We start from the raw sequence: 16,626 nt of genomic DNA, 5'->3' as shown, positions 1-16,626 counted from the left end.
CCCCACCACCACCACCATTTTATAGTGGATCAGTCTTCATGTTTGGATTCACGTCCCTTTAGCTATCAGTCCATTGCCCCATCTGCCCTCTCTTTTTCGTAGATTGTCACTCTAGCCCTTGGGGTTCTCTCTTATTTTTAATAGTGGGTCAGTTTAGTGCTTTATATCTCCCTATTTTCAGTAGCTCAGTCCATAGCGTTTTCCCTCTCTGCTTTGAATCAGTCTGTGTGATGGCTTTTCTCTCCCTTTACTGTGGTGCAGGAGTCTGTAAGATTTTCTGCTCCCCTTCCCCTCAGGCGATGAGCCTCATCACCCCTCCCTTTGCAGTGGATCTGTTCATTGGCCTTCCTCCCCCACACCCCTGTATGCTTGCACAGTCCCCGGCATACCCTCCCGTGAGTCCAGTGCTTTGTAATTGGGGGAAGGTCGGCCGTGTACTTTCAATTTCCTTCTTTTTTTTTTCCCCTTCCCAGAAGAGAACGTGCTGATCCTCTTTTCCTTGTGGAGCAGTGTATGGCCTTGCCTGTCCCTCACCTCTTAATAGTGGGTCAGCCTGATCACACTAGTAACCACAAAGACGTTCTGCCTCACTACAATAAGTGAATACATTAGCACCAGTGATGATAGTAATGCCAGTAGGAGCTAGCGTTTATTGAGCACCTGCTGTGTATCAGGCAGAGTGTTTCATATGAATGAGTTCCTTTAATCCTCACCACAACCCCATGAGATAGGTAGTGAGCGAGCTGGGCCATAGGGAGGTTAAATTCCTTACTCAAAGGTGGCCCAGGAAGTACTCAGGACACAGGATAATTTTTGACGCTCCCCTCTTAGACCCCATCCCACCACACGTGAGGCCTCAGTCCTTAAAAACCAAATCAGTTCCCACCTCCAAGCTTTTGTTCTTGCTGTTCCCTCTGCCTGCAGAGTGGTCTTCATTCCCCACCTTCTCTCAGCACCCACCCACCCCCCAATCCCAGCAGCTGTGTGACCTTCGATGTGTGATTTAACCACTTCCTCTCTGTGCCTTTTTCTTCATTTGTGAAATGGGGGATCAGAACTAGAATCCCCTCCAGTGTAAATAAATATTACCTGTGAATTAAAGGTGAAACAAGTAACCTTTCTAGCATTACCGCCTATACCTTCCCACCCCCTTACTGTGCTCCAGCCACACTGGCTCCACCACACAACTCCTCAAACATAGCAGGCATGGGCCAGCCTCAGGGCCTTTGCATTGGCTGTTCTTTGTGCCTTGAACACCACCCCCGGATCTCTGCATGGTTCCTTTCAGCACTCTGTTCAAATACCAACCCCCAAAGGATGTTTACCACACTGTGGTGTGTGGAATGCAGTATAAAAAGATACATGTATCAAAGATGTTTCTAAGAATGCCAGTTTATATATGAGTAAGGATTTTTCTCCTTTTCAAAAGGATGTGTTCACAAGACTGAGGTATGTAATATGCTCTGCAAAGTTACAAGTATAAAAGCTGTTTCTAAGAGTGCTAGTTGTATATGTGAATAAGGACTGTGTTGTTGCATTGAAAGAATGTGTTCACAAAACTGTGGTGTGTAGCTGGGCACGGTTGTGCACCTATAGTCCCAACTACTCTGGAGGCCGAGGTGGGAGGATCGCTTGAGTCCAGGAGTTCCAGGCCAGCCTGGGCAACATAGTGAGATCCCTGTCTCTGAATAAAAACCAAAAAACAACCACTGTGGTGTGTGTAATACACTCTTCTAAAGGCACAGGCATAAAAGATTTTTCTAAGAGTGATTTGATTTTGTTATACCTGGGTAGTGTTATTTCAGTAAAGATTGATTGTCACACCATGGTGCTTGGAATATACTATACGAAGGCACATGTATAAAGAAGAAGTTCCTAACAATGCTACTTGTAAAAACAAAAAAAGTCAACCCCTCCCTGGCCATCTGAAGCTGCACACCCAGCAGGGCTCAAGCCAGGTCCCTGCTTTGTCTCGTTGCCCTTTATCACTGTCTGACACACTGTGTGGGTTGTTTGTTGTCTGTCTCTCCACATTAGAATGTGAGTCCCATGAGGACTCAGTTTTTGTCTGCTCATTCACTACTCTGTCTCCAGCAACTGAAAATGTACCAGGTAAACAGCAGATGCTCAATAAGAATTTATCCCATGAATAAATGGGAAAAAGATAATTTCAGACACCAGCATAGGGGTCACATGGGGAAGAAGAAGGGATATGAGAGCTAGTTAGTTGGGACTGTTCATGCAACCAACCTTTACTGAGCCCCTGGTGAGTACCAGGCACTCTTCTAGGTGCTGGAATATGGCAAGGAATGAAACAGGCCGAAATATCTGTGCTTGTGGAGCAGACATTTATTAAAGTTGGGGAGGCCGGGTGCGGTGGCTCACGCCTGTAATCCTAGCACTTTGGGAGGCTGAGGTGGGCGGATTGCCTGGGCTCAGGAGTTCGAGACCAGCCTGGGCGTCACGGTGAAACCCCGTCTCTACTAAAATACAAAAAATTAGCTGGGCATGGTGGCATATGCCTGTTATCCCAGTTACTTGGGAGGCTGAGGCAGGAGAATTGCTTGAACCCAGGAGGCGGAGGTTGCAGTGAGCCAAGATTGCACCACTGCACTCCAGCCTGGGTGACAGAGTGAGACTCTGTCTCAAAAAAAAAAAAAAAAACCATGTTGGGGAGACAGACTATGTGAACAAAATTAATAAGTTAAATTAGCATAATAGACAAATGCTGAGAAGAAATAATGAAATAGGGCAGGTAGGAATCGAGTATTGGGGAGTGGTTGAAATCTTAGGCACAGGGAAGATGACTCTTGAATTAGGGCCTCACGGTGAAGAGGGAGGGAGCCTTAATGTCTAGGGGAAGAGCATAGCAGGCAGAAGGAAGTGCCAGTGCAAAGGCCCTGAGGTGCGATGGTGCCTGCCATGTTCAAGGAACATCAAGGTGGCCAGTGTGGCTGGAGCAGAGTGCGGGGAGGGGCAGAAGGTGAGGTCACACAGGTGATTGGAGCCAGATAGTGCAGGTCGAGGTGATACATAAGATAGGATTGCAGGGGCAGGGGGAGAAAGATGACACACTATCTAATAGCTAATAGCTGTGGAGTATCTACCACACATCAGAGGCACTTTTTTGTTGAAATACCAACCGCCAAAGGATGTTTACCACACGGTGGTGCCTGGAATGCAGTACAAAAAGATACATGTATCAAAGACGTTTCTAAGAATGCCAGTTTATATATGAATAAGGATTTTCCTCCTTTTCAAAAGGATGTGTTCACAAAACTAAGGTATGTAATATGCTCTGTGAAGGCACAGGTATGAAAGCTGTTTCTAAAAGTGCTACTTGTATATGTGAATAAGGACTGTATTGTTGCATTGAAAGAATGTGTTCACAAAACTGTGGTGTGTAACTGGGCACAGAGGCTGAGGTGGGAGGATTACTTGAGCCCAGGAGTTCCAGGCCAGCCTGGGCAACATAGTGAGATCCCTGTCGCTGAAAAAAATAAATAAAAATAACCACTGTGGTGTGTGTAATACACTCTCCTAAAGGCACAGGCGTAAAAGATGTTTCTAAGAGTGATTTGATTTTGTTGTACCTGGGTAGTGTTATTTCAGTAAAGATTCATTGTTACACTATGGTGCTTGGAATATGCTATACAAAGGCACATGTATAAAAAAGAAGTTCCTAACAATGGTACTTGTAAAAAAAAAAAAAAAAAGTCAATCCCTCCTTAAGTCTTTTACAGAAGTATTTTACAGAATTGACACATTTAATCCTCACAGAAGCCTTGGAGGGTACGTGTACTTTTGAGAATATTTGACTTTGAGAGTAAAATATCCCCATTTTACAGATGAGGAAACAGGCACAGAGAGGCCGAGTAACTTGCCCAAGGTAACCTTGAGCCAGAATAGCCAGAACAGGGGCAGAGGAACATAAGGCTGAAGACCCAGAAAGAACAGATTTGCAAGAGCAGGCAGGTTATTTGGCACCTTTGATCACGCAGAGGAAGAATGAATTCTTCCTGGAACGCGATGATTGTGTAATTGAGTCCATGAAGTGAGGGAAGAGCTCCCCTGAGGGGAGAGCAGCCTGTGCTTACCCTCATAGGTTGGAACTGTCTCGGAACGGTAGATAGTTCAGGGTGGCTACCTCAGAGCCTTTGTACACGCTGTTCACTCCGCCTGGAGGCCCTCCCCCACAGAGGGCAGCCTGGCTTGCTACCTCCCCTCCTTCAGGCCAGGTGTCACTTCCTTGGGGAAGAACTCCTTGCACACCCTGTGTAAAACAGCATTCCTGTTACTCTCTAGGATCTTACCCTTCTCTGTTTCTCTTCATGGAGAACTGGTGGTGTAAGGTGGCTAGGATTGCTCACTAGAGCCATACCACTTATGTTTTGAATTCCGGCTCTGCCGACTTCCAGCTGTGTGACTTGGGCAGGTTACTTCTCTGTACCTCCATTGCCTCATGTGGAAAATGGAGGAAATGATAATCCCCACCCTTTAATGGTGGTTTGAGGATTCAGTGAGTTAAATGATTCAAAGAGTGTGCAGCACATAGTAAGCATCGTATGCCTGGCTTGCATTTTCAAATTATTAAAATGTATTCATAGCATACCCGTAGGTGTCTGACAGGCCTCTGAAACTGACCATCTCCAAAACTGGCGTGAGCCCCCTCAAAACTTACTCTCCTGCGAGGCTCCCACCTCAGCTGACCACAATGCTGTCCTTGTGGGTAATTAGGCCACAAACCTAGACTCACCCTGGACCCTTCTCTCACCTCCCCCAGACATGCTATCTGTCAGCAAGTCCTATTCTGTGTTCAGGCTTTCTCCAGAACCCAGCCACTTCTCGCCAGCCCCACTGCTACCACCATCGTCTACCGCAGTGGCCTCTTCAGCCCCGATAGTCTATTCTCCTCACAACCGCCAGGGGGATCCTGTTAAAATCTCAGTCACAGCCTGTCATCCCTCTGTTCACAACCCTCTCGTGGCTCCTGTCTCACTCAGCGTCCTGACAACGCCCGAAAAAGCCTGGCTCAGTCTGGCCCCCGTCACTCTGTTCACCTCTCCCACTGCCTCCCTGCTCTCCCCCCAACCCATGCCGGCCTCCTCTCCCCATGTCACCTACCAGTCTCTAGCCTTGGGCCCTTCACACTGGCTGCCGCTTCCACCTGGCTCGCTGCTCTCAGATACTCACGAGCCCAGTTCCTTCACTTCCTTCAGGTCTCTGCCCAGTTGTCCCCTCCTTGGTGACTACTCTCCCCTGACTCTCCATGTGAAAGTAACAACTCTCCCCTGCCTGATTTCTTTTCCTATAACCCTTCCCACCATTCAACGCACTCTTGCACATGTTTGCCTTGTTTCTCACCTGCCTTCCCTGCTAAGATGTGAGCTCCTCTGGAGCAGGGATTGTTGTCTGTTTTGTTCTCGGCTGTATCCGCAGCACCTGGCCCACTCACCAAAAGCTTGCTAAGTGAAGGAAATGGAAAGAAGTAAACATATCCAAGCAAGGCAGATTGCTAGAACTCTTAGGAGGGGTCAAGTGGGAGAAATGACAAAATACAAAGCTGTATGTGCTATTGAAGCTGGAAGCCCACCGTGACCTTTCACTCAGCTGATAGGTTCTGTTGCAGCTGAAAGAGGAACTGGTAAAATTGCCTGTCTTTGCCACCAGGAGTCACTCTGAACTCTTTGGGCTTTTGAAACAAGCCTGCCTGCAAAACAAATTCAGTGAGGTCTCTGGTGACAGGACTCTAATCGGACACTTCATGGCTTTGTGACTTGTATAATTGAACAGGAAGCTCATGTTTATTTCCAGTTTGCTCTCAGGAAAGAAAGCAGTAATAGGGTGACAGGGAGGATCCTGTTCTTTGAGGGACATGCTAAGAGGGAGCAGTTGGTGTGAGGGGCCATTTAGTCTAATGGTGAAATGCTTAGCCAACTGGAACCTGACTGCCTGGCTCCAAATGCTGGCTCTGCCACTTGTGGACTGTGGAAGGTACGTAGACATTTGTGCCTCCGCTGCCTCATTTATAAATTAATGACAGTAAGACTACCTACTTCTCAGAGGCGTAATAAGGGATAAATGAGTCAATGCCCATAAAAAAAATATAACAGTACAGGTGTATATGCCCTTACCCAAAACCCCTGGTGCCAGAGGCGTTTCAGAATTTCGATTTCTTCAGATTTCAGAAAGGTAACATGATGCATACACGATGTTACATAACACCCCTTAGTAAGCTCTGCAATCGGCTGTGTTCATATTTATGCAGCAAAATGTATGAACACTCTCACACTAAGTGAGAATCAATAAAGACCAGAAAGGGCCTCGTTTCATTTCAAATCAGGTTTTGCTGCCAAAAGAAGTATAAGAAGCTTTCTGCTTTTAGAGCATTTTGGATTTTGGAATAGCAGATAAGGGACTATGAACAAATCAGAAACTAATATTTAGAGCTTATCATATACCTCAGGCATATAATATTTAATCTATACAATATCTCTATGAACTAGGTATTGTTATCCCCATTTTAGCAATGGGCATATCATTATCCCTGTTTTACATATGAGAAAATTGAGGTACAAAGAGGTTAAAGAATATCAGCCAAGCGTGGTGCCTCATGCCTATAATCCTAGCACTTTAGGAGGCCAGGGAGAGAGGATTGCTTGAGCCTGGGAGTTCAAGAGCAGCCTGGGCAACGTAGTGAGACCCCATTTCTAAAAAAAAAGAAAAATAATATGCACAGGGTCACACAGCTAATAAGTGGCAGAACCAGGATTCAAACACTGGCAGTCTGGCCCTAGTGCCTGGGCAGTTGTCCAGCAGGTCATATTGCCTCTGCTTAGAGCAGTGCCTGATGTGTATTAAGCTCTCAATAGATGTTAATTATGGCTGTCATCGAGAAAGAGAACATTCAGGGCCGAACGTGGTGTCTCGCACCTGTAATCCCAGCACTTTGGAAGGCCAAGGTGGGAGGTGGGTGGATCACTTGAGGTCAGGAGTTCAAGACCAGCCTGGCCAACATGGTGAAACCATGTCTCTACTAAAAATACAATAATTAGCCGGGCGTGGTGGTGGGTACCTGTAATCCCAGCTATGCAGGAAGCTGAGGCACGAGAATCACTTGAACCTGGGAGGCAGAGGTTGCAGTGAGTCAAGATTGTGCCACTACGCTGCACTCCAGCCTGGGCGACAGAGAGAGACTCCATCTCAAAAAAAAAGAACAAGAGAACATTCAGGGATAGTAACAGGACAGAGAGATTAGGCGTTCAGTTTTAGGACGGCTTCATAAAGGAAAGGACCTTCAAGGTGGGACTTGAAAGATGAGAAAGACTGCTAGGCAGAAGAAGGAAGCCCCACGTGGAGTGAGCAGCCTTTACAAGGCTCTGGCAAAAAAACCTGAAAAACTTAACATTTATATGGTAGAAGATACAGATAATGCTCAAATAAGGGGGATGGAACTAATTTTCTATTCTTGCTGTAATAAGTTATCACAAATTTAGCTGCTTAAAACAACATATTTGTGGCTGGGTGCAGTGGCTCATGCCTGTAATCCCAGCACTTTGGGAGGCCAAGGCGGGTGGATCACAAGGTCGGGAGTTCGAGACCATCCTGCGTAACACGGTGAAACCCCCGTCTCTACTAAAAATACAAAAAAAATTAGCTGGGCGTGATGACGGGCGCCTGTAGTCCCAGCTACTCGGGAGGCTGAGGCAGGAGAATGGCGTGAACCTGGGAGGCGGAGCTTGCGGTGAGCCGAAATGGCACCACTGCACTCCAGCCTGGGCAACAGAGCGAGACTGTCTCAAAAAAAAAAAATTTTTTTTTTTTAAATAATGAGTTATATTTATACCTGTTATACTTGTTGACCTGAGGAGAATTTTGAGAGTCCACAGAAAAAAAAAATTGTTATAGGTCAGAAGTCCCACACTGGTCTCAGTGGGCTGAAATCAAGGTATTGACAGGGTTGTGTTCCTTCTGGAGGCTCTAGGGGAAAATCCGTTTCCTGCTCATTCAAGTTGTTGGCAGAATCCAATTCCTTGAGGTCGTAGGACTGAAGTCCCTGTTTCTTTAGTGTCTGTCAGCTGATGGCCATTCCCAACTTTAAGAGGCTGCCCACAGTCCTTGGCTCTGAGCCCCCTTCCTCCATCTTCAAAGCCAACAATGGCAGGTTGAGTCCCTCTCACATTTTGAATCTCCCCTGCCTCTTCTGTCATCACGTCTCTGAGCTACCTTTCTTTCTTCATCATCTGCTTTTCAGAGCTCATATGATTAGATTGAATTTAATCAAATAATCCAGAAATAATCTCCCTGTCTTAAGGTTTGTAACCTTAATTTCATCTGCAAAGTTCTTTTCTGCTGCTATGTAGTATAAATAACATACAGGTTCCACGGATTAGGATGTGGAGCAGGGGTGGCATCATTTGGCCTACCACAGTCTGCCCTCTGATCGCCACAGATTCACATTTGTCCCACATGCAAAATACATTCACACCATCCTAAGATACCCACGAGTTGTATCCCATCACAGGGAGCATCCCAAGCTAGACTGGGGAGCTAGAAGTTAGTCTGGGAATGTTTAGGGAATGATGGTAGGGTTTGAGGACAGAGATGGAGAAAAGATGACAAAAAAAGGAATCCTCCTCCCGCTGACCTCTGCCCCTCCTATGTCCACAACCTCTCAACTCAGCTGTTTGCTCTCCAGGTACCCCTGGGATGGCGTGAGCACTCCCCCAGCGATGGACCCATCTGTGACGCTGTGGCAGTTTCTGCTGCAGCTGCTGAGAGAGCAAGGCAATGGCCACATCATCTCCTGGACTTCACGGGATGGTGGTGAATTCAAGCTGGTGGATGCAGAGGAGGTGGCCCGGCTGTGGGGGCTACGCAAGAACAAGACCAACATGAATTACGACAAGCTCAGCCGGGCCTTGCGGTACTACTATGACAAGGTGCAGTCTCTCAGACCAGGGCTGGGACCCTCCCTAACATTTATATCAGAGATTTTATTTTGTTTTAATTGCCATAGCTATGACTTTGAAAACAATGTTAAAATTTATCAGTTTTTAACCCATCCATTGGTACCGTCGGGCCAGTATTGGGCCCCTAAGCACTATCTCACCTACTTTTTTGTCTTACTGCTTTGGCAAAAACCATCATTGCATTATTGATACTGACTCCTACTCCCACTCTGAGATTCCCCGAAGTGATTCTGCCCTGCCATGCACATTTCATTTTTGTGTCATGTTCCTATAGCCAACATTTTGAAAACACGGTTGATAATGGCTGGTCCTCATTCTGTCCTCTGGAAGCCCTAGACCAGTGCTGGGCTTCCCTAGTTATTTCATAGTCTTCTCTTATTCCAGAATATTTCATATTCCTAGAATCAAAACCTCCCTGACAGTATTATACCAACTTTTGCTTACTTTGTCCTCTGGGACCCCAACATTTTTAACCAGTTATTTTCTTCTCTTACTCCTTAAGCTAAAACCTCTGCAACTACATGTTTAGTACCAACTTCCACACCCTATCTTCTTAAATTCCCAGAGCAGCACTGGTCTACCCCAATATTTATATCAATTGTTCTCATAATCTTATTCCTACAGCTAAAATTTAAAATTTCCCCCATTCTGCCCTCTCAGACCCCCAGGCCACTGCTGGGTTTCCCCTCCCCCCAATATTTATACAAGTTATTTCATTGTCTTTTTTTTTTTTTGAGACGGAGTCTCGCTCTGTCGCCCAGGCTGGAGTGCAGTGGCCGGATCTCAGCTCACTGCAAGCTCCGCCTCCCAGGTTTACGCCATTCTCCCGCCTCAGCCTCCCGAGTAGCTGAGACTACAGGCACCCGCCACCTCGCCCGGCTAGTTTTTTGTATTTTTTAGTAGAGACAGGGTTTCACCGTGTTCGCCAGGATGGTGTCGATCTCCTGACCTTGTGATCTGCCCGTCTCGGCCTCCCAAAGTGCTGGGATTACAGGCTTGAGCCACCGCACCCGGCTAAGTTATTTCATTTTCTTATTCCTTCTGCTGAAACTTCCCAAACAATATTCATGAATATCCCTTTTTGTTCCTCTTTTGAGAAACACAGGCCCACCCTGTGACATATCTGACCAGCACTAAGACTTCCACAGAATGCCCTAGTGCTCCCACACTCCTCTTGCCCGTGCCCCCCAGAACAGCCCTGGACCTATGCTGCACACCCTTCATAGTTTATGGCATTTATTCCATTTTCATATTTTATTCCTTGAGCTCAACCCTCCAGAGCAATATTAGTAATGAGGCTCCCTCACTCTGCCCTCTGGGAACACTAGGTCATCTCTGAGACCCACCAGACCTGAAAAACCCCAAACATGCTCTGTGACCCACCCAAGCCAGCCTTGATATAGGCCCTCTCCCAATATTTATACCAGTATTTTTAATATTCTTGTCTAATTGCTGTTAGTTACTTCATTTTCTTACCACTTTAGCTTCAACCTCCACAGTGGTATTAATAATGAGGCCTCCTCACCCTCTCCTCTGCAGTGACTTTGCCCTGTTCCACTTCTGTGTCATTAGCTTCAAATAATCCTCTGTATTAATGATTCATCACCTCATCCATCTACATTAATTTACTTTCTTCCAACATTTATACCAGTTACTTCATTTTCTTGTCTTACTGCATTTGCTAGTCTCCAAAACTGTGTCCTGACAGTCACCCACAAGGCCTGGCCCTGTGAACCCCTGGTTCTTGGAGCCAAGAAGACTTGCTCCCACACCTACTACCTTCCCTTCACGGGCCCCATTGTGAAGAGGAGCCACAGTGTGGAGGGGGTGGGAAAATCAGATAGATGGACCTGGAGAGTGACAGAGGGAGGCTTGGAAAGGGGTGGGTGGGAAGGGGCTTAAAGAAAGAATTGTTGTGGAGAGAAGAGAGAAAGGGGAGGAACTGGGGAGGGATATAGATAAGGGGAATCTAGGGGGAGAGGAAATGGGCTGATAGGCTGAGAGGGGAACTTACAGAGGAGGGACAGGAAAGCCAGAGAGGAGCAAGTGGGAAGAGAGCCACTAGGAGAAGAGAAACACCACTCCACCCCCACATACACACACCCTGCCTCCAGCCTGCCCCTTTCCTCTAAGGCCCTCTGTTCATCTCCTTCCTTTCTAGAACATCATCCGCAAGGTGAGCGGCCAGAAGTTCGTCTACAAGTTTGTGTCCTATCCTGAGGTCGCAGGGTGCTCCACTGAGGACTGCCCACCCCAACCAGAGGTGTCTGTTACCTCCGCCATGCCAAATGTGGCCCCTGCTGCTGTACATGCCACCCCAGGGGACACTGCCTCTGGAAAGCCAGGCATACCCAAGGGTGCAGGAATGGCAGGCCCGGGTGGTTTGGCACGCAGCAGCCGGAACGAGTACATGCGCTCGGGCCTCTATTCCACCTTCACCATCCAGTCTCTGCAGCCACAGCCACCCCCTCATCCTCGGCCTGCTGTGGTGCTCCCCAGTGCAGCTCCTGCAGGAGCAGCAGCACCCCCCTCGGGGAGCAGGAGCACCAGTCCAAGCCCCTTGGAGGCCTGCCTGGAGGCTGAGGAGGCCGGCTTGCCTCTGCAGGTAAGGACTGGAATATAGAAATTCAGTAAGAGGAGGCAGTAAAGAGGAGGATGTGTAATCCCCGGATGATGAGGGAGGCTGGTAGAAGAGACATAGTGCTCCTGTTAAAGGAGATAATGGTGGAAGGAAGAACACAGACATCCTCTTAGAAGGAGGGGTGGGGCAGAGAGCTACACAAATCCTGAGACAGAAAGGGGAGAATACTGTGCTACAGTTAGTAGCTGCCGAACATGTAGGTCCCTGAAATATATTTGTTTAATGCACTAGTTCTCACACTCTAGCGCTCATCAGAATCACCTGTAGGGCTTGTTAAACCACAGATTGCCGGGCACACCCCAGAGTTTCTGAATATGTGGGGCTGGGGAGGGGCCCAATAATTTGTATTTTTAACTTGTTACCAAATGAGGCAGATGTTGCTGGTTCAGAGGAAGGTAAATTTTTGAGAACTACTGTTTTAATGAATGAGGATGGTATCCCTCAGATTCCTACCTGCTTCAGGTTGTCTTACCCCAAGTCCCCTGTCCCATAGGAGGACTTGCCCCAGAGGAAGCCCTACTTCCTTGATGAAGTCCTGTGTCCTGTTGGAGAACCTGCTCTGATGTGTAGTCTTGCCCCCAGTACCAAGTGCCACTTTCCCGGGGAAATCACTTGGTACTGGGGGTACCCACAGGAGAATCCTTTGGCCCCAACAATCCTTACCCTCTTTGTACCTGCTCGGGGAAATCACTTGGTACTGGGGGTACCCACAGGAGAATCCTTTGGCCCCAACAATCCTTACCCTCTTTGTACCTGCTCCTCTCCCAGGTCATCCTGACCCCGCCCGAGGCCCCAAACCTGAAATCGGAAGAGCTGAATGTGGAGCCAGGTTTGGGCCGGGCTTTGCCCCCAGAAGTGAAAGTGGAAGGGCCCAAGGAAGAGCTGGAAGTTGCCGGGGAGAGAGGGTTTGTGCCGGAAACTACCAAGGCCGAGCCAGAAGTCCCTCCACAGGAGGGCGTGCCAGCCCGGCTGCCCGCGGTTGTTATGGACACCGCAGGGCAGGCAGGCGGCCACGCGGCTTCCAGCCCTGAGATCTCCCAGCCGCAGAAGGGCCGGAAGCCCCGGGACCTAGAGCTTCCACTCAGCCCGAGCCTGCTAGGTGGGCCAGGACCCGAACGGACCCCAGGATCGGGAACTGGCTCCGGCCTCCAGGCACCTGGGCCGGCGCTAACTCCGTCCCTACTTCCTACGCATACATTGGTGAGTGCCTGCGGAGGGGTGGGATGGGTGGATGCCAACCCCAATGGGACTGGCATGTGGCGGGTGACTAACAGGAATCAGAGGAGGGCGAATGTGGTTGTCCCTGAAGAGGGTGGAGCCTTAGAGTGTGATTGACTGGGCTGACGCTGGACTGGAGGGATGGGGTTTGATTAGTGAAGGGCAGGACTGGGGACTTTTGTGGGTGGGGCCAAGGGGCTTTCTGTGGTACTGTTTCTGGGTTGGGGTGTGGCTTAAGGAACCTGAGCAGGGCTTTTTGGTCTGGGATTTGCATATGGGATTTCACGGATGGGACATGACTTAGAAGTTGACTCTGAGCTGCTGGGATGGTGACTTGAGAGGTTTGAGAGCAGCATTTGGATAGGGTCTTGTGGGTGGTCTTGACCAATGAGGTCTCAGTAACTGAGGGTGGGCTCTCGGGAATAGGGAGTGGGGGGTGTCTACGGAGTTTGAGAGATTGTAGGCGTGGCCTCCATAGTTACCATCTAGGTGTGTGCACTTTGGGGAGTGACCTTAGGAGTGTGAGTGGAAAATCTGTGGTGGGGCTAGGCCCAAGTCCCTTCCAGCATCCCACATCTATTCTCTACTCACTTAAGCTCCGACCACCCTCTCCCCACAGACCCCGGTGCTGCTGACACCCAGCTCGCTGCCTCCCAGCATTCACTTCTGGAGCACCCTGAGTCCCATTGCGCCCCGTAGCCCGGCCAAGCTCTCCTTCCAGGTAAGATCCTCTTTCCCCATTTTGGACAGGGTGAGAGACCCAAGAATGGCCCCCATCTGTGACCTCTCCCTCTTTTCACCCCCAGTTTCCGTCCAGTGGCAGCGCCCAGGTGCACATCCCTTCCATCAGCGTGGATGGCCTCTCGACCCCCGTGGTGCTCTCCCCAGGGCCCCAGAAGCCATGACTACTACCACCACCACCACCACCCCTTCTGGGGTCACTCCATCCATGCTGTCTCCAGCCAGCCATCTCAAGGAGAAACATAGTTCAACTGAAAGACTCATGCTCTGATTGTGGTGGGGTGGGGATCCTTGGGAAGAATTACTCCCAAGAGTAATTCTCATTATCTCCTCCACAGAAAACACACAGCTTCCACAACGTCTCTCTTTTCTGTCAGTCCCCCAGTGGCCGCCCTTACACGTCTCCTACATCAATGGTAGGGGCGGTTTATTTATTTATTTTTTGAAGGCCACTGGGAGGAACCTGACCTAACCTTTTAGGGTGGTTAGGACATCTCCCCCACCTCCCCACTTTTTTCCCCAAGACAAGACAATCGGGGTCTGGCTTGAGAACGACCTTTCTTTCTTTATTTCTCAGCCTGTCCTTGGGGAGATGAGGGAGCCCTGTCTCCATTTTCAAATGTGAGTAGAAGAGTTACTTTGTTTTGTTTTATTATTCCTGGCCATACTCAGGGGTCCAGGAAGAATTTGTACCATTTAATGGGTTGGGAGTCTTGGCCAAGGAAGAATCACACCCTTGGAATAGAAATTTCCACCTCCCCAGCCTTTCTCTCAGACAGCTTATCCTTTTTCAACCAACTTTGGCCAGGGAGGAATGTCCCTTTTGTTCTTCTTCCCCCTGAAAAGCCATTCCTTTGTCTGCCAACCTCCCTGGGGTCCTGCCTGTTTCCTCCCAATGGAGGGTTTTTTTGGGGGGTGGTCCCCGTCTGGGGGGCCCCTCCAGCCAGTTCTCCAGGTCTCCCTGTCTCTCCCCCGCTGCCATTTTGATAGTATAATCTATTTTTAAATGGGGCTTTTCAATAGGGGAGAGGGAGTCATCTCTTCCTATATTTGGTGGGGTGGGTGGGAAGGAAGGGATTTGGGGGGGAATCTTCCTGCCGCCTCCCCCCTCCAAGTGTTTATTTTTGATACCAAACATGTATTTTCAGTTCCCTCCCTCCCAGCCCCCCAATTTCCTGCGGGCGGGTACAAAGGACCCTTTCAATGTCCCTGGAGTTGGGAGGGAGGAATGGGGGACATAAAGCCTGTCCTGTCTCTATCCTAGGCAAAAGAGAGTGGGTTCAAAAGACTCCTGGGCTCACCTGTTAGTGCTGGCCCAGCCCAGGCCTCGGGACCTGGGGGTTGGTGATTTGGGGGACGGTGCTACACTCGTCTCCACTGTTCATTTTACTTCCCCAAAATGGACCTTTTTTTTTTCTAAAGAGTCCCAGAGAGTGGGGAATTGTTCCTGTAAATATATATTTTTCAAAGTGATGCTGGAGGCTGCTGGCACTTTTTCTCTGATGTAAGGACTAGCTGAGTGTGACAAGCATGACTGTGTGGAGGGTGTGAGGCAGAGGTTGATCGTGAGAGAAAGGCTGTGATGGTGTGTGTGAGAAACAGTAGTAGGGACTACATATTGGTAACTATGTGTGTGTCAGAGATGTGGAAAGCTGTGATTGTGTGTGAGAGAGTACAGAAGTTGTGACCACAGACTTTTGATGGTGTGTCTATGTGGGAAATCGCGGCTGTGTTTCAGAAAATAACTGAGCCTGGACGAGTAGTCAAGGTACTGTACAAGAACCTGTGATGGTATGCACAAAATAATATCTATGAGAAGAGAGTGGAGACTGCAGCCCCATCAGTATTTGATGGTGAGCAAGGCAGACTGAGTGACCAAAACCACATGTGAGAGACTACGTGGGCATGAAACTACAGTAGAGGTTGTCAGGGATTGTGGCAAAGAGTGTGTAGGTGACAAACCTCATTATAGGCGACTCAACGTTTGAGAAATAGACAGTGTACAAAACTACTTGAGGCTGTAGTGTCAGCTAAAGCCGTAAGACTGTAAGAGTGTGAACTTGATTGTACGAGAGAGAATGGCTATGAGACCAAAGCAGCGACTGAGACCAAAGATACAAGAAGGTGCAACTGTGTGTACGAAAGCAGGCGTGAGAGACTGTAGGAAAGACTGAGAAACAAAATGAATGGCTGTGACTGGGAGAGTGTGACAGGCCGTGTGTGTGTGTGTGTACACCTGAAACTAGTGGCAAATCGATTTACCATTACTGCCACATTCTGTCCCACAGGTTCAGGAACTGTGAGGAAGTGGGAGAGAAAATGACAGTGAGCCGGACGGAGCCACTGACATGGTGTGAGAGACCGCGTCACTGGCATGCCAGGGAGAGGGGCAAGGCTGTTGATGAGAGACTTGCAGTAGCGGTAACTGGGAGTCAGCAACTGTGGGAGAGGAACTTGACAACTGAGTGATGTCAGAGCGTCAGAGGGTTTGTGAAACAGTTCATAAGCAACCATAAATCCGGGGCCATGCAAAAGAGCTGAGCAAATGAGACACGGCGAGTGACCACGTGGCGGTGTGAGAAACTTGTAAAGCTGTGCACGTGTGTCCATGTTGAGCTTCCCATATGAAGAACATGACGGTGTGCACGACCGAGACAGGGCATGGGTGACTGTGGGTGACTTATCCAGGGCCTAGTGGTGACTGTGAAATAGTGACTGAGTGTATCAGAAGCTGACTGAGGGACAGTGATGACTCAGACAGTGGCTGAGAAACTGATTATACCATTGGTAAAACCCTTTGCAAGAGACTTCATGAAAGGCTGTAAATCAAGGACTGAGGGTGCTGGAAGCTGACTGAGAAGAAAGGTGAGACTAGGTGACGACGGTGTCAGGATGCTGTGTGATTGTGTATGCGTGTGAATGTCTTCGTGGGAGAGGCTGTAATCGGGGATCGTGGGTGTGTGAAAAAGTGGCTTGAGTGAGAAAGGGGTAGGAGAGGTGGTGATTTTTGTGCATGTGTGGGAAACTTCATGAGATACTAGTTAGTGGTGACTA

General features: G+C 48.6%; 1 protein-coding gene across 2 annotated transcripts in view; it reads left to right on the top strand.

The window, feature by feature from the left end:
- Nucleotides 1-15,045, top strand: part of ELK1 (ELK1, member of ETS oncogene family) — a 15,759-nt gene extending 714 nt beyond the window's left edge. The window contains exons 2-6 of one of the 2 annotated variants that reach the window (XM_011938720.1): nucleotides 8,699-8,942; nucleotides 11,134-11,577; nucleotides 12,382-12,813; nucleotides 13,451-13,552; nucleotides 13,638-15,045. In XM_011938720.1, the coding sequence (XP_011794110.1) occupies nucleotides 8,733-8,942; nucleotides 11,134-11,577; nucleotides 12,382-12,813; nucleotides 13,451-13,552; nucleotides 13,638-13,736 (1,287 nt within the window). In that variant the 5' untranslated portion in view covers nucleotides 8,699-8,732 and the 3' untranslated portion in view covers nucleotides 13,737-15,045. Of the gene's footprint in view, nucleotides 1-8,698; nucleotides 8,943-11,133; nucleotides 11,578-12,381; nucleotides 12,814-13,450; nucleotides 13,553-13,637 lie in introns of those variants that run through there. The other variant, XM_011938721.1, reaches the window with a different exon arrangement.
- Nucleotides 15,046-16,626: the final 1,581 nt, after the last annotated feature.

Source organism: Colobus angolensis, unplaced genomic scaffold (assembly GCF_000951035.1).
Source record: "Colobus angolensis palliatus isolate OR3802 unplaced genomic scaffold, Cang.pa_1.0 Scaffold176, whole genome shotgun sequence".
Taxonomy (NCBI): domain Eukaryota; kingdom Metazoa; phylum Chordata; class Mammalia; order Primates; family Cercopithecidae; genus Colobus; species Colobus angolensis.
Note: the sequence above shows the minus strand (reverse complement) of the source record. Positions and strands in the feature narration are given on the sequence as shown.